General features: G+C 41.1%; 1 protein-coding gene across 1 annotated transcript in view; it reads right to left on the reverse strand.

Annotated features, from left to right (window-relative positions):
• Positions 1 to 541: 541 nt before the first annotated feature.
• Positions 542 to 25,437, reverse strand: part of MTAP (methylthioadenosine phosphorylase) — a 38,162-nt gene continuing 13,266 nt past the window's right edge. Inside the window, exons 4-8 of the mRNA XM_059071100.2 lie at positions 24,756 to 24,923; positions 12,240 to 12,342; positions 7,734 to 7,973; positions 3,984 to 4,106; positions 542 to 1,827 (exon numbers count right to left, since the gene is read on the reverse strand). Coding sequence (XP_058927083.1) covers positions 1,789 to 1,827; positions 3,984 to 4,106; positions 7,734 to 7,973; positions 12,240 to 12,342; positions 24,756 to 24,923 — 673 coding nt within the window. The 3' untranslated portion in view covers positions 542 to 1,788. The remainder of the gene's footprint in view (positions 1,828 to 3,983; positions 4,107 to 7,733; positions 7,974 to 12,239; positions 12,343 to 24,755; positions 24,924 to 25,437) is intronic.

The following is a 25,437-nucleotide window of genomic DNA, read 5'->3' on the forward strand; positions in this document are numbered from 1 at the left end:
CTGCAAGAAAAGGCTACTGGATTAAGAAAAGAAGTTCTTTAACTTGGGAAGCACTGTACTTTGGGAAGGCAACAAGAAAAATGCCCGCATTTTGGCCTTGACATCCTCAGACACCTACCAAAAATGAAGGAAAGTAAGGCATAGCATATATTACAGGGTAGTGAAAACAATCATGGGATATAGAGCCAGAGAACCTTAGGTTCAGACCCATCAGGTCCTCTGTGGCTCCCTCATATGCAGAGTTGAAACCACTGCATCAGAGAACCCAAGAGCCATACTTACATGTAACCCAAACAGCTTAGTATTAATGCTGAAGGGTAACTAGTTTATTGTTTACAATTAGCAGCTTATTATCTTGAAGACAGTTTCTTAGACACAAACACATTCATCCTACAATGAATGTGTTCTACAATCTACAATCTCTTTAAACAGATGAGATACATCACTAAAGGACCCAGTAACAGACCACAGTGACAAGGAGTAATTTTGAGGGAAGAATGATCTCCCTGTGATAAGAAAACAAACCACATTCCTAAAAAATTGACAATAAAAAACAATAAGAAGCAAGCTTCCATTTTCTTTATTACAAAACAAAAATCACCAACTCATGGAAAATAATTCATCAAATCATAAAAGGAGTAGAAACAAAAAGTCAAATGTCAATTTAAAGAATATCTGACACACTATAATGTGTGTATACAGTCTCTTAAATAATTTAAGATTAGCTCCATATTAAACACCCAGCTTTTCTCACATTGTTACAAACCCAAGTATTGTTCTGACTATACAGTCATTAATTATCTTTTTTAACAAAAATAAAGATTGAACACAAACAGAACTCCTCTTAGTATTGCCATTTTAACTTTTGCTGCATTACCAGAAACAGTGTGTTTTCAAGAACTGGATCTTTCTAAGCCCATTTTTATTTTTAAAACTTCACTATTTGATTATATTCCTTGTAGAAAAATGTGAAGATATGGAAAAATATAAAGAAAATTAAAAATATATCCAGTATCCCTCCCCCAAATATAATAACAAGAGTATATATATTTCTTTCTATTCTTTGTACATATTTAAAACAAAATTAGTACTGTAAAATGCTTACATATCCCCATTTCATATTATAGAGCAACAATTTCCTTAGTACACTAAATATTATGTGAAACCATGATGTTCAGTTGGCTGCTTCATAATCTAATTAGAGCTTAACCATGATTACCTCCAGTTGTTGGATATTCAGATTGTTTTGAATATTTGCTATTAAAACTATGTTCTACATCCTTCTTTATACATAATTATTTGTATGTATCTCTGATAATTTCTTAAAGATAAATTCCTAGGAGTAAAGTAACCAGCATAAAGGGTATTTTTTAACCCTTTTGATACATTTTACCAAAATACCCTCCAAAAAGATTGTACCAATTCACAGTCACATCAATAAATAGTCTAAGAGCTATTTCTTCACATTCCTTGGCAACATAGGAATGTTACCTGCTTACCTTTACTGTTACAAATTTGGGGGAATGGTGAAAGGTGTCTTCTTTTTTTCTAACGTGTAAATATTTCCCCACATGTTTTCTGGTTATTTGCTTTCCTTCTGTTATTTGAAGCAGTCCAAATCTTTTAGAAGGCATCTCTGATGTGAGCAATGTCTTGTCTTATCACTTGTTCTTCCTTAGGGGGCAAGGGCACAGAAGCTGCATGTCTCTTCTGTGTTTTCTCAAGCAGGAATTCCCCCAAATGATTGGAATTAGAAGGTTACCTTGTCTTCTGGGCAGCCATGCTATTTTAATGTCTTGGTAACAAAACAGAAAACTGGGCCATTTTCTGAAAGAAAGCAGGCACAAATTATGGGACTTTGAGCATAACTCCTAACTTTTAGTTCTTCATTCTCCTTTCATGTAAGGTGAGGTTCAGAATGTTTATCTCAGAGGACTGTTCTGATTCTCACTTATCTCCACCTGCCTTTACATCCACTAGGACATATTTTATACACCAACCTCTAGCCTGGATTGTTGTTTACGCAACCTCCATCATTAGCCTTATTCCACTGAAAAACGCCATTGAAATTTCCATGTTAGTATTGCCAAATAGAATAGGAGCTTCTTCATTACAGCGTCTTACATATCTTGACATATAGTCGGTGCTCACTAAGTGTAGTGAATTAATGATACACACTTCAGGGCTGAGAGAGCTGAAAGTACTGCCCTGGAATAAGGGGTTGTTAGTATGGTGTTCCTTAATGCTATAGAATGGAGGCCATGATTCTCAATTTTGTCTAGAGCAGCAATTCTTCATTTTCTCTTTTCTACACATATTAACCCTCTTAAAAAATGCATACATACAGAAACACGCAATTTTACACACACTTTCAGAAGCTTCACAGAAAGAAAGGAGAACACCGATTTCTATTATCCAGACATCTTTACTTAAAAATGCAGCTGAAATAATAAATTTATTGCTTGACAAATTATCCTTAAGTTCAAGGGCCTATGGTCAAAATGGGGTCAGAAACCTAAAAACAAACAAAAAACAAACCCAAAACACACCATCCCATCTTGCAGGTTATACCCTCAGCAGCAGCAAAAGTATGAGTCACATTTCCTGCCAATCAACAGTGTGTTTATTTAGACAAGCCAAAGTCATGCTGCTCTATCACATTACACTCATTATGTTTAGCTAAATGTAACTTTCTAGTTTAAAGTGACATTCTCCAATTCTTAGAATTTGTTTCCTGTTCCCCTTTTCTTTATCCTTATAATAAGGGCTGCCTGTATTTCAATTATGATGAAATACTTCATGGGGGGAAGGGCCTAACATTTACTCATTAAAGAACATTTATCTCCTGGGTATACAGGCTGAAACCAATGGATGTGTTTCCTGCTCCTTATGGATTTAAAGTCTAGTAGGGAAGATAGATTACAAATGCCAATATTCCTGACTTTGCCGGTCCTCAAGGCTGAAAGGCATATTACAGTGGTGTGCTGGAGCCTACTTGTACCAGCTTGTACCAGCTGCCTGATTATGTACATCACTTCAGCTTACCAGTGGCTTCATGTTAGTAGCTTGAAGTCATCCGTGCAAGAGCATTTATACCACAGCAATCAGCAAACACTACAAATCATGGCACCTCCATGCCCAGCAATTGGCAATCATTTACTACCACATAGTGTCCTTGGCACACTAAAACAGTGGCTCTCATTCCAGGGCTCCTCAGTGGCAATTCAGGTAGAGAGGGCTTTTATCAACTTTTCGAATCCTCTCTCAACTACTTTTCTTAAGACCTAAGAGTACAGATGTGTTCTAGGAGACCTTAGGATATACTGGCTACTAGGTGAATGTAACATCTGATCAATTTCAGGCAACTCCTTATCCAAGGTGGTTAATCAAGAGAGTCTCAAGATGTCCAGATAAAAACCACACATCTCTGAGCTCAGCAGTCAGTTCAAATTATATTCTGGGAATTAATACTAGAGTTGAAGAGCTACCGATCTGCAACCCATCACTTGTTTATCATTAATTACTATCTTAGTTTGATGCAGCATTAACTGTAAGGAGACATTCCCTGGCACCATTTCAGTATTGCTGTTGTCAGTGTTTTGGCTTTAAAGCCTGCCAACACTTTGCATGGATCTGCCAAAGAGAAAACAGCCTGTCTGCAGTGTAATACATGTACAGAGCAAACATTACCAATCTTCTGAAGTAAAACTTAGGGATATACTGCAAAGCAGGACAATGTTAAGAACCTGGTAGACTAGATAATAAAACTCTCCCCACCTTAACTTCCAGTGTTCTTGCATTACCAGCCAAAATGTATATTTATTCCATTTATGATTAGTAGTAGTAAATAGAATGAAAACTTGTAGAAAACATCTAGTCTAGTATAAAATACATAAGATGGACCAAGGTGAAATGCAAATTAGAGAAAAAGGCAGCTGAGGGTCTATTCAAGTATCTGCTTACAGATGGCTGAGGATACTTACCCTAATGTTATGGAGGGTTTCTGACCATTCCATGGATCCTATCTGAGGTATGGTAGTGAGAAGTAAACTTTTGGCTTTATTGGCATTTTCTTTCAGGGTCTTTAAGACCCTGTCCACAGAAACCTAGAGAAACAACAGCATGGGATGTTAACAGCAATTTAAAATTCCACTGCTTTTCACAGAACATTTTCTTGAGTTCCTACCTGATCTGTTAAAGTCAGTTTACCCCAGTTTCAGTCCCCTGACCCAAGCTCTGCATGTATCAGGGAGAGCTCTTGGAGAAACCCAATGATGTCTCTGAAAAGCACTGCTGGTTTTCAGTATGGCATCCAGGAAAGTTTCTCAGATGTATAATGTGTTAGCATGGCCTAGAAAGATTGTGGCTCTTCTCCTCATGTCCATAGAATGGATTCCAGTTTTAAAAACGATTGCTATACTGGATAAATCAGAAGATAAGCACATTTCTCTTTAGAGAAGTCTTCCAGCTAATAAAGAAAAACGATGGAATCAAAGCATCAACCATTTTACAGTCCCAGTGAATTAATGGATGGGCTGTTAACATCACAGAACCAAAAAAACCCAAACCAAACAAAGAAACAGTCCACTTTAATGAGCTTCCTTGTGGATTACGATGAGCGAATATGATCAAATCTCTAGATCCTGCTGCCAATTTACAGAAAATAACAGAGCACTGAGAAATTGGATAAACCACCCTAAGGAGATGATTTCACCAATTTGGATGGTGGGAAACTCTACAAGACAAATGACCTGGTTTCTTTTAAAAACACCTGGAAGAAAAAAATCACTTATGCTATTTGAGATAACTAGAAAATTGAACTTTGCCTGGATATATTAAGCAATTATTGTTGGAATGCGATAACGGTAATGTGGTTATGTTAAATGTTTCCTAAAATGATTATGGATCAGAGTATAGATGAAATATGATTGGCCTTAAGTTATGTTTATGATTGAAACTGGATGTTGGATTCTTGGACGTTCATTACCATTGTCTGCTTCTGTGTATGACTGTAAGGAAGCTGAAAAAAGTTGAGTGTAAAACAGATGATCAGAAAGAGTACTTGTCATGTTTCACTATGCTTAGAAGAAACCCAAGATTCAGGGGCACAGTGATTTACACCTTTCTGTTTCCTGAAATATCAAGTCCAGACCCTTCCCACAACATTGAGATGTGTTTAGAACAAAATGATGAGCACTGTGGCAGAGGGGAGTCCCATCACTGTGCGAGGGGATCACAGCACAAGGTGGTGACCAGCTAGCTGGGTGCCTGGCTAGCTATGACTCTTCAAATGCAGGGTCATGAAACATCCAAGAGATTTACCTTGTATTTTACTCTTTTCCTCACACTTTGTGACTAATATAGATTCTGATCTCCTTTTTCTCTTTGTTTCTGCTGTTGTTCTTCACCCAAAATGTCCTTTCTACCAATTTCCTCACAATAAATTCTAACCTTCTGTTCAACATCCAGCTTAAATCTCAGAAGTTTTCTCAGAAAATATCCCCCTCCCCCATTCCATCACCACTACCATCTGATGACCACCCTCTCAGGAGCCAGCACTATACTAGATGCTCTACATTTATCATATGGTTTAATTCTCCTAATAGTCCTGCCAGGTCAGAAATGTAACTACACAACCCCCACCCATGCGAACGGGTTAAATAAATAACTCACCCAGTATTACAAGAACAACAGGAATTTGAAGAAGGGTTTAGGCAACTCTAAAACCTTTTTGCCATGCCAGGCTACACATCTGGTTTAAGGCACAATGACACACATAGCTGACTGAGATGATGCCATTTGTGTCTATGTTTTCCTGGTGGCATTTAATATTATTTGCTTTCATGCCTTACCACTTACACAGAGCTTAGGTTTTTTTTTTTTTTTTTTTTTTTTTTTTTTTGCATTTAACTGAAGTAGCTCCAACTGACTGTTTTCCAAACCTCATGTGGGCTACTAAACGAAAGTACCATTCGCTCTGCATGGGAGACAAATGTTACTAGACCAAGCAGAAAGCCACAGGCAGGAAGCAATCTGCTCTTGGGGAGTGGCAGAGGCTGGAATCTCCTATTAATTGGAAGCAGCTTCTCAACATCATGAGGCTGAGCTGTTCCTTAGGTGACCAAAGCTGCCAAGTCAGAGACTTTGTTGGGTCAGGATTTGCAATTCTCTTACATAACAAATATCCTAGTAGTCAGCAACAGTTTATTACACTGTGGAGTCAGGATAAGACATTCATGCAAAGAATCTGTGTTCATCTGTGACCCAAACTCCATACCCACGGATGGATGAAACTGGATGGTGAAACAAGCAGCCTGAGATGGTGGTAAGGTCCCTTTGGAGAAGATGTCACCTTCCCTAAGTGTGTTCAGAACCACCACCCCAGCACTTCTTCCTTCAAAATTTCTTGGCTGTAGTTTTATCACTTTCTCTTTTTAAAATGAGATAAATGACAAATGATCTGGTTTTTTCAAGTAAAATGCAAGGAATGAAAAGGGAGGAGAATATTAGAGTGAAAGATTTAAGAGGCATATCGTTCAAATGCAATGTGATAAGGGATCCTAATTTGAACAGTTAAAAATTATAAAATGAGGGAAAATGTGACAAATCTGGACATTTGATTATATTAAGGAATTAATATCAATATTTTTTCATACAACAATGGTGTGGTTTTAAAAAATTATTTTAAAAGAGAGGCCTTTTAGAAAAATTTACTTCAAAATAATTAGGGTAGGGGAGAGAAAAGTGGGTAGGGGCATATAAATAAAACAAGATTTGACATGGCTAATAACTGTGGAAAGCTCGGTGATGGGTAACTGGGGGTTCATTATACTAGACTCTACTTTTGTAGATGTTCAAAGTTTTCCACAAAGAAAATATTTGTTTTGGAAGCCTGACCTCAGTGGCCCAGTGTCCTCAAATACCAGCTGGATCTTGCTGTCTTTCCTGCCAAAAACCCTCATTGACCTCCCATCTGAAATCCTTACACAGCCTACGTGGCCCTGCCTCCCTCTTCTCCCTCCTCTCCTCTCCACTCCACTCCACTCAGGCACGGCCATCTTTCCCATCCCACTTAAACCAGGAACCCTTCCTGGATTTCAAGTATTTGGTTAGGCCAATTTGATATGTACTTCTGTACCTTATCACACTATTTCTTTATAACCCTGAGCCTTCTCACATTGGTTTGCTTGGCCTCTACCCAGCCCCACAAAACCCAGAATGTTGGCTCCTTATGGACTTGTCTGTCTGCTATCATATTATTATACCAAGCACAGTACCCAGTCATGAGGTGAGATAGACATGAATACAGACAGACATGAATACAGAGTCCTCTTACCAGGAAAAGGTATGTAATAGTAGGGTTTTTACCCTACATAATAAACAGTAGCACAGCATAGAGAACTTATAACCAAGTCTTTATCCTTAAAGTAAGGGCCAAGTCTCAATATAATTCCCAACACACCTACATGTTTACAATGTACTGTTCCCCTGTTGATCCTTGGATAAAAGTGTCTTTTTATTCTCTATGAAGATTTCTGTTCTTCCAGTGGGAACTACAGAAAAAAATCTGTTAATACCTAATGATAGTGTATAAAAAGTTGACTTTAAAACCTGGTAGAATAGCACTTTCTGGAACTAATGTAATATAAACAAAGAGTTAAGACACTCTCTTACTGGCTCACACGGCACGTGGAAACCCAGGCCATACAAGTTCCAAAGAGAATTTTACCTACCACTTCCTCATGTTCCTTCCAGCAATCATAATCTGTTGCCATGGCAATACTTGCGTAGCAAATTCCAGCCTCCTTAGCAAGAATCACCTCTGGAACTGTGGTCATGTTGATAACATCCGCCCCCCAGGTTTGGAACATGACGCTTTCTGCCCGGGAGCTAAAACGAGGTCCCTCAATTGTGATCATTGTCCCTTTTGAGTGGCACCGGAGTCCTAGCTTCTTAGCGGTCTCAATGAGGACCTAGAATGCAAAGAACCAAACTCAAAACATACAAACAGAAGTTCACCTTAATTTATTTTTCCTCTGATACTTTAAAAGATTGTTACTATAAATACCTAGTACCTGTAGGCCCTCGAAGAGAACCTAGGAGATCACAGAAGGGTGTTTCCTAGACCCTTACCCACTTACATAGTGCTCTGTCCTGCCCCAGCCTCTAGTTCACAGCTACAAGAGCAAACAGTGAGGTTTTTCTACACACCAGGCACTTGTTTACATGCTTTAATCTCACTTCTTAACAACTTTAAGAGACTATCATGGATTGTGAATGGGGGCTTGAGCCTGAGCTCTTAACCTCCAAGGCTACACTAAGGTGCCTTCCTCATTCACATCTCAGAGATGTGCAGAGTGAACTGTTTTCAAGCTCCTGAGAAACTCATTCTCACTGCTCTTTTATACAAAACCTGAGGGCTTTTGTGAAAGCTTTTTGGGGGTAGACAGTGATTTCATAATCTCTTTTGCCTGTTGCCTCTCTAAAGACATACAGTAAAAAACAGCATGGGGCTATGCTGATTTCTTCTATCCAGAGATAAACTTATCTTGGCATCCCTTTAGAGGCAAGGCCACACATGAGTTTAGAAACATTATTTAAAAGTTTGATCACTTTTTTTAGTGTCTAATAATGTACGTCTAATCTAACTTCATTATTTTCTTAGCCTGTGCTTCAACATTCCTTTTTAATTAAAAAAATATTAGTCTTTTAAACTTAAGTGTTAAAGCACTGCCAAAAATTCACTTACCCTTATGTACGTCCTAGTTTTTTCATCTGTAAAATGGGAATAATAATATTATATAACTCAGAGATACTGAGAAGTTTTTTGTTTTTTAAAGAATTTATTTATTTATTTATTGGCTGTTTTGGGTCTTTGTTGCTGCATGTGGGCTTTCTCTAGTTGCAGCAAGTGGGGGCTGATCTTTGTTACGGTGTGTGGGCTTCTCATTGCAGTGGCTTCTCTTGTTGCAGAGCATGGGCTCTAGGCACGGGGGCTTCAGTAGTTGTGGCTCGCAGGCTCAGTAGTTGTGGCGCATGGGCTTAGTTGCTCCGCAGCATATGGGATCTTCCCAGACCAGGGCTCAAACCTGTGTCCCCTGCACTGGCAGGCGGATTCTTAACCACTGTGCCAGCAGGGAAGCCCTGATACTGTGAATATTAAATGAGCTAAGGAATATATATAGCAAGGAATCTAAATGCTTAACTGGTCTTCTAATTATTAACACTGGCAGCTTCTACACATTTCCCAAATAATTTGTCAAGTTTCATATGATACTATATATAAAATGGAGTGACTCAAAGTCAATAGAAGGCTCCAATCTAGGCCAAAGTCTTGCCTGCACATGTCTGAACCACATAAGCAAATTAACCTATTTCCTTAAAAATAACTCATTATGCTATGGCAAGACGAGAAAGAATTTTAACAAGAGCTTCGGCAACTCCATATTTAGAACCATGACAAGCCCTAGATGACTAGCTGATGCTACATCATGTTTATTTATCCTATACATGCTGAAAATAAGATTCTGCTAAATCAAAACTTTTCCTTAAGGAGTATAGGTATCAATACAAGGGCTTATTAAATCACTCTTTCCCCCTGCTGTCCCCCCCACTTTCAAAATTAATATATAACCATCCCCGTCCTGTCTTCATTAAATGTCTTTAAAAATCCCAAATAACTGAGCTGTATGTCTCAGCCAAACTTCAGAGTGCTTCTAGAGATGTGTGAAGAAAGATCACAACTATCGCAGGCCAGTGGCAATGTGCCTTGTAAGTCTTCACCATCACCCTGGGTGGTGGGTGCCACGATGGGGAGGAGGAAGTAGAGGCTTATTGGCCTGGGTGGGCCAGCCAGTGACAGACCCTGGGCCCCTGCCACCTGGGCAAGTACTCTGCATTCCCACATGAACAGATAACGCCACCGTAAGGTGCCAGAAATATAAACTACAGGCTGAGAGGTCTCTTTATTGTGTCAGGACTTTAGAATAATTTGTTTCAGATTACCTTTCGACTAGAAGTACTATTTTTGGAATAGGTAATACTTGCACATGGTTCAAAAATGTAAACAGTACAAAAGGTTATTATTCTGTGCAAGTATTTCTTCTACCTGTGTACTACCGACCCAGTTTCCCCATGGGAAACCACTGTTACCAGTTCTTTGGTCAACTTTCCAGAAACACTCAATTTGCATATAAATATTTTCATATTTATCTCTTTTATATACATATATTTCAACACAAATGGTAAGATATAGTACAACCATAAGTGTACCTTGCTTGCCACTTGACAATCTGTCGTCGGTACACGAAAGATCACAATGATGTTGAAAGTTAAAGTGATAATTACGAAGGGGCAACACCACCCACTCTACATTTTTTGGACAATATTTAAAAATCTCTTTTAGGGTAAATAAGAATAAAGTAATATTCTGAAGGCCTTATTTTCCCATTTTCTTAAACTGCCCTCCCCAGCACTCTTTTAAAGTCTTTATGTGAGGGTCCTTAGCTTGACTAGACTAATAATAGCTGAATTAATTCGGTCTCAAGGGAGGCCAAACTGCATTACTGGAAACTATCACCCAGCCACCACATTTACATGTGCTCTGCATACATCATTAGCACTTCCCTTACCCACCTCTACTCCTAGTACCCAAATCACTGGGGCGGTACCTCTGATTTCCTGCTAAGATGCGTATTGTCTCCCTAGTCTATTTCTTCCCAAGCTGCCCCCATTTTGAAGTGGACAAAAATGTTATTGCACACATCTAACTTCCCCTGGAGAGCAAATTTATTCTGTGGACAGATCTGTGTTTCAGACTTACATTGTCCTGATATATTCTGCTGATAACCACCCAGGAACATACACAGTTGATCCTTGAATAACACAGGTTTTAACTGTGCAGTCCACTCATACATGGATTTTTTCCAATAACTTCATACTACAATACTATACAATCTGTGGTTCGCTGAATCCTTGGATGCAGAACTGCAGATAAGGAGGGCCAACTGTAAAGTTACACTCAGATTTTCAACTGCATGGTAGGTCAGTGCCCCAACCCCTCACGTTGTTCAAGGGTCAAATGTATTCTAACCTCACACTTAAAACTTAACCTGCCCCTTTTTTTGTTTTAAAGAAGTAAAAAAGGTGCTTTCACAGAAGTCACAGAGAATCAACATGCAGTGAATATATTTGAAATGGCTCCCTCCAACGCCTGGCTTTGGATTCTAGATTTCTGAGACCAGAGTGAGGTTAAGGTACCCTAGCTCTTAACTGTAAGAAAGCTAGTTTTACATGATTATACAAGGCTGAACATATACTACTTTCCATATATAGGTGTTAAAATCACCTGAATGGTTAACATGTTTAGGTATCTGTATTATCTTAAGTTATTTTATAAAGTAGATTTTACTAGGCAGTTTGTCTCTGACAATAACTTCTGACCTACTGGGTTGCACCTGACTTTCAAATCTTGAGTTATAAGAAAAGTACCATGGATGGACTTTTGAATTGTGGTAGCCAATTTTATTCTCTGAAAGCTAAGGCTGTGATTCCTCACTTTATATCACCATTGGCTTTTGTAGGGCTGCCCCTTTAGTCCTGAGATCTTACTATAATCCTGGAGAGGAAGCTGGACAGTAACAGCCAAACTCAGCTCAAAGGCAAATGATGCCAATCTGACAATTTATTGTCAGATTATTAATAACTTAATTCATAAAAGCATTTAACAGTCACTGGATGTCATATAACTAACAGGCATCACTCAAAGCACTTTATAAGTAAATAACTCTTTTATCCCTCACAGTCCTACGAAGTAAATGTTATCATCACCTTATTTTACAAACGAGGAAACCAAACCCAAGGTTTTGGTCCAAAGACACACAACAATTAAGCTGAAGAGTAAAGACCTGATCATAAGAAATCTGGTTCCAGATTGTATACTCTGGACATACTATGCTACTCTAAATTATTTTAAAAGGTATCCTGACAGCAAAATCAAAACTTATTTAAGAAAAAAAAAAAGGAGGTTGCAACTTTGAGTGATTCAGCTTACAAATGACTGAGAGTAGTGGAGGCATTATTAGCAAAGGGAAACAACTCTTCATGAAACCTTGAGTAAGCAGCAAGCTAGAGAGGGGAAGAGAGACCACATGCTTGGCCATGGCCAGTTAATCTATGTCTAGATGTTACCCGAAGCCCTCATGATTTATTCTGGTGTACCTTCCAGAAATATTACGAACCTCTCTCGTTTTAGGGCAGAACGGCTCAGCCATTGGAATATGACAGACTCCTCTGGCACAGGAATGATTTCCGTCATAGAAGGTCTGAAGCCTTCTGGTAGTCCTACAAAATAAAATAGGGTAGTTTTTAAAAAGCCACCTTTCCACCCTTTTGGAGGCTGGTAATCAGTTGTATCTAGGTCGATATCTTGGCCCTCACTCCAGGATCAATAGTTCTGGATAAGCTGAAGGAAACTTTTTTTAAAAAAAAACAACAACAACAAGAATAAGAGCTTCTGGCTGGTATTTGGGTTATTTGGCTCTGGGTTGGTGGCAACGTGCTTCCCAACAGGAATTAAAGTGTCTGTGGTCTGGTAGCTGTGATAGGATAACCACACTGAACTGTAGATGCAACTCAACTGTGGGCTCAGGAGGCCAGGTAAAACCTTTAAGAAGTCAATATGAAAATTTTCCATCATCTTAGATGTAAAGGATTGTATAGTGAACCCCATATATATCACTTAGATTCAACAGTTTCCTAAATTTTGTCAAGCTTGCTTCATCTGTTGCAAATCCCAGACTTTGTCACTTTACCCCTACTTCAGAAGGACCAAAATATGTGGAGTATTTTCCACGGCAATGTCATTATCACAGCTGATAAAAATGACATTAATTTCTCAGTATCACCTAATATATAGACCATGTGCAAATTTCCCTGGTGTCCTCAAAAAAATCTTTTTTTAAACCATTGCTTGATTAGTTTCATGTTCAAACACGGTCCAAACTTTGCATGTGATTGCCCTGTCACTAAATTGAGAGTAATTCCTGTCCTCTGCCCTCAACCTTATTTTTTCATGCCTTTGACCCACTGAAGAAAGCAGCCATTCATCCAGCTCCACATTTCAGAATCATCTGTCTCTTTGCTCCCTTACTTAAGCTTATGCGTTTAACCGCCAGAATTAGTTCTAAAGTCTCATGAAAGTTCTAAAGTTAACTTTCTGATAAAACATTTTTGAATCTGTAGGAGAGAGGGTAAAATTAAGCCAGTGGCAAGTCACCCAGCAACTTCTCTCTCAAAGTTTTCAGAATAAAGCACTTCCTATATCCATTATATTGTTCTAAACTTGAACTCATGAGCAATATAGAAAAGAAAGTCCTCATTTTCCTAGAGGGGAGAGCAGGGGAGGGACAGGGCAAGGGAAAACCAACAGCTGAAGGCAAATCACTTCATTTCTGCTTCCAGGGGTGGGAAGGTAGGGAACGGCACGGAGAAATATTCTGGTTCAGTTTACACAGCTGGCGTGTCCACCTATCAAAGTTAACCTGTTACTTCCTCCCCATCACATTTTAAACAATGACACTAGCTGGCACCAAAGCCACCTTGCTCAGAGATTAGGCCTCAGAGATTGGACGAATGAAAACCCAGTCTGTGCTCCTCTCAACCCCTTACCGTATATGGCTCTTAAAGGGAAAGGTTAAGTTAAGCCCAAAGCAATTTCAGATGGCGTTGAAGAACAGGTCAGATGACTCTTCCAGCCTGTATAAACAAAGGCTTTTCTATTTTTGTAAAACTGACTAATAAAATGGTTCCACATATTCCAGCTTTGGCTTGGTTTCTGCCTTCAATGAGTCAAGTATTAGCAAAAAATCCTACTTACAACCATGATTAAGTGTGAAAACAGGGCCACAAAACCCTTCAGTGGCTATACCCCAATAGACATCTATGCAGTAACACCCCCATCTTATCTATCTCTGTCCCTCTCTTATCTCCATTCCTTCTTTGCCTAATTACTCCTCTCTCTGTTCTGAACATTTACCTTAAGACATAATATGTATTAGTTATTCCTTATGTTATGCTATGTACATGTGACACTAACTGCCTACAGTTTTAATTCCCTCTCAAATGGAACATTTTACATTTTTCTCTTTAAACAAAGCTCCCTAACTCCCACCTTTAAGGCTTACAGCAAACCACCAAATCTTCTTGATTCTTCATTTCCCAATTACAAAATGTAGTGTTCATCCACCCATTTATAAGAGTGTTATGAGGATTAAGTCAGCCCTGATGCCCAGATATCCCACGGCAGCTCAGAACTGAGGCCTGGGCTAGAGAATGAATTGGGAGTCAGCACCAAGGAGAAGCTGTAGCTGAGAATGGGGCCTCAGAGCACGCAACCTTGCAGGAGGGGTAGCCCCGAGGAAGAAATGGGGACTTTAATACCAGTATTGATAATAGGTTCAGGGTTATGCTGTTAAGATCCCAGGAGGGAAAGTGCCGATAAGAAACATCTCTTCACTCAGACTGCCCACCTACTTGTGGTGTTCTGCATAACTCAAACAGTGACATATTCAAGGAAAAGTAATGATCTAATTTTAAATCACTATAAATACTCCTATGCTGCATAAAATAATGAGACATGATTATGCTGAGTGAAATTCAGACCAAGAGCAATGGGGTTTGCAATCACAAGTGAAGTGACTGAAGGACACCACCCAAGTGAAATTCTAAAATGAAAATATATGTGATTTTAAGATCTCCTGTCCTCCCCGAGAGTTTTTAAGTAGAAGTGAGAGCTTCTGTAACGCAGCAAGAAGCAAGGGACATCCCACACGGTGGGGACTGTTACTTCATTGAGCCTGTGTTGAAGGGGGTTCCTGCCTGTTCACTCCCAATTTCCAGTCAAAAGAGCTCTTCTATAAACAAAATAGTTCACCCTCAAGTGGAGTTTTCTGATGGATATGGAGAAAATATAGGAAATGTAGTTTTGTACCTGGATTTCAATCCTGTTACTGATTTTTCGTGTGGCCTTGAGCAAATTACTTTACCTCCCTGAGTTCTTTCTTCATAAGGTATTAGCAACATCCACTTACACCCTTGTTTATAACAGGGCCGCAAAAAACCTCCGGTAGCTACATCCCAATAGGCTGATGCGATAACTCCTCCATTTATATGTCAAATGTGTGTTTGGGTATAAATAGTAATTGTTGCAAAGTGCTACTACTATTGCCCTGAGGATCAACGAGGGAACAGATGCAGCATCCGGCCCACAGTATTCACCCAAGTCACATTACTGATGGACACAAGTGCAGCAGAAGCAAGCACATGGAGGAGCTCATCAATGGAAGACACTTGCAGATTTTTCTTGAGGGCAGAAACTAGGTGTGCAGCCGTGCCTAGGTGAGCACCTTTCCCTGATACAGGGGACCCTTAATGAGATCTCTTCTTCCTCCCATCAAGAGAAAGAACTGGAATCTCTTCCTGGGCCACAGGAAAAAATTAGCCTTAGACAACGTCAGACTGCCTGGATCCATTGGGAAGCTGTGTTTTAGGCTGTGGGTGAGAAGAACAGGAAGGATCACACACCTTCCAGAAGCAACCTAGAACAAGGATGAGAGTTTAAGGGTGGCGGCTCTGTCCTACCAAGCAGTGAAAGTGGCATGTGGTAGCAAACAAAATAATGGCCCCCCTACACCCCTGAATATCCACACCCTAATGCCCAGAACATATGAATATGTTACCTTACATGGCAGAGGGGAACAGAGGTTGCAGGTGGAATTAAGACTGCTAACCAGCTGGACTTAGAAAGATTATCCTGGTTTAACCAGGTAGGCCCAGTATAATCATAGGAGTCCTGACATGTGGAAGAAGGCAGAAGAGTCAGTACTAGTGATGAAAAGGACTTGACCCACCATTGCTAGCTTTGAAGATGGAAAGGGGCCAGGAGCCAAGGAATGAAGGTGGCAAAGAGCAAGGAAAGGGATTCTCCCGAGCCTCCAGAAAGGAATGCAGCCCTTGATTTTAACCTACTGAGACCCATGTTAGACTCCTAACCTGCAGAATTAGATAATAAATTTGTGTTGTTTAAGCCACTAAGTTTGTGGTAATTTGTTACAGCAGCAATAGGAAGCTAATACATGTGCTCATATGGTTTAACACAGTTAACACAATGCAACTCTGCCCCTAACTCTTGCTTCAATTGAAGCCTCCTAGCGAGGCAAAGGGACTGCTAATTTCACCCCCCTCTCCACCATCAGCCTGGGATATCCACTGGAAGTAGACTTCAGGGACTGCCCAACTGATTGGCTTTACTGCTCCCTGGCTGGCTGTGTGCCTCCAGGAGAGAGTCACTCTGACCTGTGTTCACCTTATCAGTCTTCTTATATTTTAAATGGGGAAGTGTGGAGGGTAAATACAGTGTGAAGACTGAATGAGAACACATGAAGCAAGTGCTCAGCCCAAGTAACTACTGCTGGTAGAAAATCTGCTTCTGTACTTCTCGTCTGCCAACTTCAGAGCAGACGTACTCGGGTCTCAAGTCAAGGGTACCCCCAAAACAGGGATATGTGATGAGAAAAGTTAGCAAAACAAACAACAAACTGCGTATGGAAGAGTGAAGAAGACAAAGTGATGTGTACTGGCAAGAGAAATGAGTTCAAGGCCATTAGGGAGAGAATACCGGGCACTTTCAGACACAGTGGGGGAACAAAGCCCAGAAACTGACTGACCAGTAGGTTCTTTCTGGATCAAGATCCTTGAATTGGCACAAAGACAGACATCTGTTAATAGTTTTCCTTTGAGGAAATGCTGAGTTGCAAACAAGATGAAGGAAAACACTTTTCCCACAGCAGAAGCAAACACACCCACCCGCACACTTCCAAGGTGGTTCTGGAGCACAGCACATGTCCACGAGCCTCAGCACACAGGAACACGAGGCGGTTAATTTACTGGCAAAGCGGGGCCAAGGGCTGCTCATATGCAGCTTGGTTTTGGGGAAATGATTCTACCCACATCACTTAAAGTCTACCCAAACAGTCTATCTCATGAGTGCCCCTAAGTGAAAAATGCATCGTTTGGTGCATTTACTCTTAGCACTGCAAGCTGCAAAAGGGGAAGGCTGGTTGGAAAGGCATGCATATTGAAAACTTTAGTAATGTGTCAGATTGCCTTCTATTACGATTCTAACCATCTCTACCAGTAATAGGTATGTGCGTTAATTATCCAGGGCCTAACAGCATCTCACAGGTGGGAAGAACTTAATATTTTCTTTCCCTTCATAATTATCCAGAAATAACTTGACTTCATGTTCAAAAGACGAGAGATGACCAGATAATAAACATTAATACTTCACTGGGGAAAGGGAAATGAGCAGGGACGCAAAGTACAAAAGCAGTGAAGAAACCACCACAAAGGGGACAAAATAGTTTTAAGTACACATCAAAGATCATTACCATCAATGACAAAAGGAATTAGGAAAAACTTACATCAAATTACAGGAAGAGCTGAGTAGCTGAGGTCTTCTGCACAGGGACAGCCCTTCTCTAGACTGTGCTGCTTTTTCAGAAGTCTGCATACGAGCTCAGTAACAGATTCTGGGGCAAGCCCTCCCAGAGGGTAGCAGTTGTTTGAGCTTGGTTTCCAGCACTCCTGTGACTGTGTCTTCCTTCCTGTTATATTTTCCAGGAGTAGTATGGCAACCAGCTTTGAGGGGAGTCAAGCTGGGAGAAGTAAAAATGTTAAGAACTAACCCAGATGAGGGCAGTGGTGACAAATGACAGGGTGGATTCAAGGCACACATGGGTACCACGTAGAGACCGACTGGATGTAGGAGTGACAGATCCACAGCAGCGATCACCCGGTAGATGGCAGTGCGATGGTATTACCAACTTACCAAGTGGAGAAGAGGGAGCTCGAGATGGGGGAAGGTGTTGGGTTAGAAGACAGCCAAGGGGGAAAATTAATGAAGTGTGAATTACAAAGTGTGAGGTGTCTTTGGGACATTGTCCTGTATCTAGGAGCCAGTGTGGATCTCGAGGGGGAGGCCAGAGCTGGAAGTCCATGTGTCAGGAGTGGTTGAGGTCATAGGGTTTGCAGATGAACCAAATTCAAACCCTATAGGTCCCAATTATTAGCAAATGACCAATATTTCTGAGCTTAAGTTCCCTCAATTTAAACTGAGGAAACGACCCGTATATGTGGTAAATAGGGTTAATTGATTTGTGGCACTTAGTAGGAACTCAAACATTGGGAGCTTACAGCATTTTTAAAATAACAGTAAGGATATAAGGTGAGAAGGTAGTTTGCAGAACAGAGTTAACCTCACACAGGGAACAGTTGCCCCCACTTCAAGGACAGCAGCAAGATGACAAAGAAGAACAGGGATGCAAGTAACTGGTGAAAGGGAGGGTGAAGGAAGATGGCGAGTTTGTGCCTAATACCATCTGTTTTCTTGTAAAGAGGCAATGTTCTCAACCAAGAGTGAAGGATATGGGCAGGAAGCTGTGAGAGAACAGAAAGGGTTCAAAATAGTTGCTGACAGGAATGGGAGAAAGAGCTGAGCAAAGGCTTCCTGTATAATTCTTTATCATAAACCTCCACTTCTATTGGTAAGAACAAACCCCGTGCCCAAGAGGCTGAAAGATGAGAAACTGACATCATTACACACCTCAACCTCTAGGCCGACCTTCCAAGGGTGGGTAAGAAGAACTTTGCACTGTTAAACCCTGGGGGAAGCCCAAGGCAGGGCTATGTCCTTGGGAGGGAAATAAACTGACATCATCCCTTACCCCTGTGGTTACTGCGGGACTTTCCTGATGAGTAAGTGTGCATCACCAGCCAAAGCTCATCCCAACCCCCAACCTCTCCTGATTCTAGCTAATTCTCTCAAGAGGGTGGACATCAGAACCCTTAGGAATCAATCCAACACCCTCATTTAGGAGATGAGGACACTAAGTGACACAGGAATTTGGGGGCAGAGCCAGGATACAATTTTGGATGTCCTCACTTCCAAGCTGGGGCTTCTTCCACCACATTCTTTTAGTAGAACCTAACCAGGAGCCTCAGGCCAGTGTGTTTTTTTGCAGAAAAGCATTTTGCAGAAAACACCTGGCATTAGGAATTACATCCTGCCTTTTTTTAATCTTAGTTTTTTGGTCATACTTTTCTCATTGTTAAAAAAACCCCCAAAACAAAAAACACCTTAAACATTCCTGATAGAGGCCGCTATTAAAAAGAAAGAATCTTATTCTCATCCTTACAGATGTTACCCAGCCTCACCTTGAGATATTTCTGGTAGTGACAGAAGCAGTTTAAGTGACTCTACTAGTATGCATCTTTTTTTTTTAAACTTAATATAATGTGGGCATCTTTCCAAACACTCTGCATATCTAACTGTTCCTTTCATAAATATGGTGAGGGACTTCCCTGTCGGGACAGTGGTTAAGAATCTGCCTGCCAATGCAGGGGACACAAGTTCGATCCCTGGTCTGGGAAGATTCCACATGCTGCAGAGCAGCTAAGCCCGTGCACCACAACTACTGAAGCCTGCAGGCCTAGAGCCTGTGCTCCATAACGAGAGAAGCCGCCGCAATGAGAAGCCCGCACGTCGCAACAGAGTAGCCCCTGCTCGATGCAACTAGAGAAAGCCTGTGCACAGCAACGAAGACCCAACGCAACCAAAAATAAATATATAAATAAAACTAATTCTTTAAAAATAAATAAATAAATAAGGTGAGTTGAATTCCCTTCAGTGATGATAATCAGGATTGATGGTGAAAGGAGAAAGGTCATATGTGGAAGCTGCTAGAATCTCCTGCCCATGTGTACCTTCCATGGCACGGAAAGTTACTAGTTTGGGGTGGAAGAGAGGCCATATAATCAGTCCCCACCCCCCACAAACAAATGAATTCCTAGCAGTATCTAACAATAACTGGGTCGACAATGGAGGGTATGTGCAACAGAAGGAAAACAGGAAGACAACAAAATGCCTAATGCTTTGAAAAAAGCATCTAGGGGAAACAGTGTTGCTTGCTCTATAATAGCAAAAATCTCATTAGAAATCACTTCTATACTCCACTTTATAATGTATCATCAAAGTCAGGCTTTAAAAGTGGGGTGGGATGCGAGGGATGGTTATGTTATGTCTTTACCTGCAAGGCTGGAAAGCAAAAACAAATCAAAACAAAAGCCAAGTAAATGCATAGTTATGCCTCTAAATTTCTAAGTCTTGTTTCAGAATTTGGTTAGTCTTATATGGAGCCCTCACCAAACCACAGGCAGGGAGTATCCAGCTTCATAAAACACCTACCACTGATCCTGCTGGGCTCAAAGGAGGGAGGTGTTTCTACCAGCAGGAAGGGAGGTAACAGCAGAACCACTGAGCAAGTAAAGCCGCTGGCTGTACCAGCTGCTTCCTGGACAGTGGCAAATAGATACAGGAGATCAGAAGACACAAAGATGTAGACAGGTATAAAGCACAATAGAGAAACAATTTGAAAAGCCTTAGTGGAACCCTGAGAGTAGCTAAGCTTTCAGATTTCTGTCTCTGTTTCATGTGCAAAGCCAGATTCTGGGGAGGGAATCAACTTGGATTCCCTGTGAGGTCTTTTCTCTCTGTCATTCAGACAGTCTTGCTTCCCCACCAGAGACACTGTGAGAGCCAGAAGTACGCTGCACGGGCAGAGGTTTGTACCACAGCAGAACTACCCCAAATTATGAATCTTGGGAGTGTCTCCCTTATAAGATCCTTTTAAAGTAGAAATAGCCTCACAATCCTAAAACAGATGAAAGGTCAGACAGACACATTCTCTCCCCAGTTCACATGGACTGTTTAATAATGGTCAAGAAGCAGAACAAGCCCCATTCTTAACCATGTTTTATCATGAATTGCCAAATGACTCATGGCTCTGATGGTGGGGACCTCCACCAAGTAGAAGAAAGGGATTAATCAAACCCAGTACATCAGGAGGCCCAAGGCAGGCACTGAGGACACTTACTGTGGGCGAGCTTCTTACAAGTTCTTGGTATGAATTAGTATTTTAAATTTTTGGTTTGTGAAGAATATTGCACATGGGGTCCAGGATAACAGAAGAGTCAGGAAACCTGTCACTGTGCAACACACGTGGGAAAGTGACCAGAGAACACATTCTTTCAGCATTTAAGTTCTAGATCCACATACATTTTCCTTTCTACAGCAGCCCTAATCACAAATGAAAGATTACTTTCACTTTAAATATTAGCAAAGGTTATTTCCTTGCATGTTTGAGAAACAGATGCAAGGACTGAGTACACACACCCAAAAATACTGGAACCACCTCCTCTCCCCACCTGTCTGCTGTCCTGATTTCTCCAGGTCAGCCACACCCAGGATTCCCCTTTTCTCATGCCGAGGCTTTCAAGTTTTTACAGGCTGGAATGTAGCATGAGCAAACCCAATGATTTTCAGAAGAGAATGATCTTATTTTCCTAAAAGAGCTTTCAGCCTGTCAGACACCTTCAAGGGTATTTTTCATTTTTAGCTTATAGGAGTCTAATGATTTTAAAAACAACCATAAAAATCAAAGCTACTGGGCTTCCCTGGTGGCGCAGTGGTTGAGAATCCGCCTGCCGATGCAGGGGACACGGGTTCGTGCCCCCGTCCGGGAAGATCCCACATGCCACAGAGCGGCTGGGCCCGTGAGCCATGGCCGCTGAGCCTAAGCGTCCGAAGCCTGTGCTCCGCAAAGGGAGAGGCCACAATAGTGAGAGGCCCGCGTACCACAAAAAAAAAAAAAAAAAAAAAAAAAAAAATCAAAGCTACCTGTCACTCTTAAATCTTAATGACTTCTAAGGTATGCACAGCATGGTTGACAAGCCAGGTTGGTGTTTTTTCCCCCTATGCTGAGCACTGAGGGCAAAGAAAGCAAGATGCTGTAGTTCTGCCATCTATTAAAAAAGAATAGCCTTACTATTCCATTTTGATTCTTTATCACAAATGTATGTCAGGGAGATTAACAGTCCCTCTAGTCTTTGAAGACACTTTAGGATGAGGATATTTTTTCTAAGATGATGTGCTGGCAAAGTTATAGCAGTAGTAAGCAAATATGTTTCCAGATCAGTCCCTGGAGAAGAACCCATGGACAATGCAAGGAAAAGGAGCTTAAGTGATGGAGTTCAACCTGTAATTTTGAAGAGAGGACCAAGGCCCACATAGGTAAAGTGATCTGCCTGAGGCCAAACAGAGCCAAGATGACCCTTCTAGAGTTCAGTGCTCCTGCCCTCCACAGCTCTAATCCTCTGTGCACCTCTGCAGGATGCTGCAGTCCTATCAAACATTCTGGGGCTGTGGTTACAGCTATGGGCACTGAGGCTGCAAACAGCACAGCCTGCAGCTCACCATTCATGCCTGATGACAGGACTAAGTGGAGGTTCAGGTGCCTGCCTCAACACACCAGGATTTACTCTGTTAAAATAAAAAAGTGCTGTCAGTACAAAACATGTAGGGCATTCACAAGGCAAAAAGTTCTGATTCTCCTCTCCTGTAAGACATTCTCAAGCCTGGTTAACAGAAACCACATAGCTCAAACAGCAGCAGTAACACTTAGAAGATGCTCTCCAATAGCAAAATAATGCAAGGCACATATGTAATTTAAAATGTTCTAGCAGCCACATCAAAACAGTATAAGAGAAACAGGTGAAATGAGCTTTAGTACCTTATGTAACAATATATCAAAAATATTATTGTTGCAATACGTAACTGATACAAAATTTGAGATTTCATTCTAAATGTTATTTACTTAGGGGATCCTCCTTTTAACAGACCTTTTTTTCTGTTTTTACCAAGTGATGTTAACTAGCAGACATACTCTAGCCCAGACTCACAGTAAAGGTATAGATCCATAAAAGGCACTCGCTAGGAACTCAGAACTCAGAACAAGGAGAGACTAAGGAGGCAGGTTATAGACATGGCACATAGAAGAAAACAGATACCAGAAGATTTTAAGGTCACACAGCTAATAAGTGCCAAGGCAGAAAGAAACCAGATCTGATGGCAACACCTGTTCTCTTTCTATTCTCTTTGTGCCCCACCTGCTTTCTTGAGAGCCAGTATGTGCAACATCTACATTTACTACATGTGAGAAAAAGATCTGGGAAATGCAACAGTGTACAGTTACACTACGTAAGTAACAAATTAATCCCAGGCTTAGTATCCAAGCCAAACTTTTCTTTCCAGTACCATCTGTCATACTTTATAAATCCACATCATTCTAGAGTTTTGTGCACTGCATTAAAAACACATTGCACCCATTTTCTTAGGTCATTACCCCCAAACACATGTCTTTGACGGCCATAGAGATTTCGATCAAGATGTCCCCTAAACACAAACCCCAGCCTGCCTCTCCCTTCGAACAATCATGTTCATTCAGTCACTCAAAAACTACTGACTGAGCAACCACAGGCCAGGCAGTATTGTGGGTGTTGGGGATAACGTGGCAAATAGGACATATGAGGTCCATGCCCTCACACGGTTTACATTCTAGAGGGGAAGATGAAAAACATATAGTGTCAGGTGCAGAAAAATGATAGGAAAAATGAAAGGGGAGGGGCACGTAATGATTTTAGTCTACCCACATTATTTATTAGGTTGAACCATATGAAATTACTGATATTCAACCATTTCTAACTTACAGAACAGGCAATTTCATCTGGTTCAAGCTAATAGCTTCATTTCATCAGGAAACATTCAATGCTTCTGATGGACTAGGGAATATTTAAATACCTGAAAAGCAGAAGACACACAGAACAGGACTGAATAAACGTTCCTTCCATAACAGACAAGGTAGGAGAGGCGTTGGGTACAGCGAGCCCAGAGTTAACAGACTGGAAGAGCAGGATGGACTGAGGTGATGGTCGGGGTGAATGGATGGGAGATGCTGATAGGAGCTACCAAGTGGTTTACTCTCTGTGGTACTTCGCCCCACCGCTCTGGCTCAAGTAGCAGACTACAGTTACCTGTCTCCATCCAGAGCATTCTGGGAAGTGGTTACTTCCCCCAGGAATGGGAGGTGGGGGCAGCAGGAGGATGGGATCCCTAGGAGACCACCCATTTTCTTGTGACTTCCTCAACTACTTCTAAATGCAGAGAAAGCCCAGGATCTTGGCAGTCCATTATTGTTCAATATTTTGGTAAAGGAAATTATAGATTCCTTGTGCAATTAAGTAACAAAATCCCTAGCTCAGGAACCAACTATTAATCTTAACATCACAAAAAGACAACCAGACATTACGTGCCTCCTGATATGATGCAGAAAGATTCTCACCAAGAATTCAAACCTGGTTCCGATCAGGCCTCCAGAGTTAAGCACTGGTTTACGGTAAACACAGGGGACAGGGGAAGACACAAAATGAGACTTAAGGATGCAATCAGTAAAATCCAGCATGTAGGGAGACTATAGGACAAAAAAGAAAAGACTTCTCTGGACCCTCATTTCAACAAACCAACTACAAAAACAAAGTCTGTGAGACAATAGGGAAAAAGAGAACACTGCCTAGACATCGAATACTAAGGAAATATTAAGTAATTTGTTTTTTTAAAAGTTTGTTTAAAGTTACAAACTGATAAATGTTGAAGCTGGGAATTAAGAACTTGAGAGTTCATGATGAATTCTTCTATTGTGTATCTGTGGGCCTGTGTCCCCTTTCCCCCAAGTCCCCACACATTGTCCACTTGAGCTGAGAATGATCATACAGGAGGAGCCTGAGCATTTTAGACGACTGCTGACCTGTCAATGAACTGATCAATAATGACGATATCGCCAGGCTGAATCTCTTCCTTCAAGGAACCGCAAGCTGTGGTCACTATGACATGTGTACAGCCCTCCTCCTTCAGAGCCCAGATGTTCGCCTGATAGTTGACTTTCGAAGGCATGATGGTATGCTGCCTCCCATGCCTAAGGAAAGAGAGTAAATATATTAAATATGGTAGGAGAGTGAGCAGGACATTTTTAATACTCTTGGAAAAGAAAACTCATTTACAGCAGTGCCTTCCAGCCCTGCCCACCAAAATGCTTTCCTTGGCAGAGGAAGAGTGAGAACAGGCCAGGCAATAACCAGCCTACTTTAAGTATAAACTATTTGGTTTTAAAATGCAGACTCGGGACTTCCCTGGTGGTGCAGCGATTAAGAATCCGCCTGCCAGTGCAGGAGACACGGGTTCGAGCCCTGGTCCGGGAAGACCCCACATGCTGCGGAACAACTAAGCCCGTGTGCCACAACTACTGAGCCTCTGCTCTAGAGCCCGAGAGCCAAAACTACTGAGCCCACGTGCCACAACTATTGAAGCCCACGCACCTAAAGCCTATGCTTCACAACAAGAGAAGCCACCGCAATGAGAAGCCCATGCACCACAACGAAGAGTAGCCCCTGCTCGCTGCAACTAGAGAAAGCCCGCACGCAGCAATGGAG

This window comes from Kogia breviceps, chromosome 8 (genome assembly GCF_026419965.1).
Source record: "Kogia breviceps isolate mKogBre1 chromosome 8, mKogBre1 haplotype 1, whole genome shotgun sequence".
Classification (NCBI taxonomy): Eukaryota; Metazoa; Chordata; class Mammalia; order Artiodactyla; family Physeteridae; genus Kogia; species Kogia breviceps.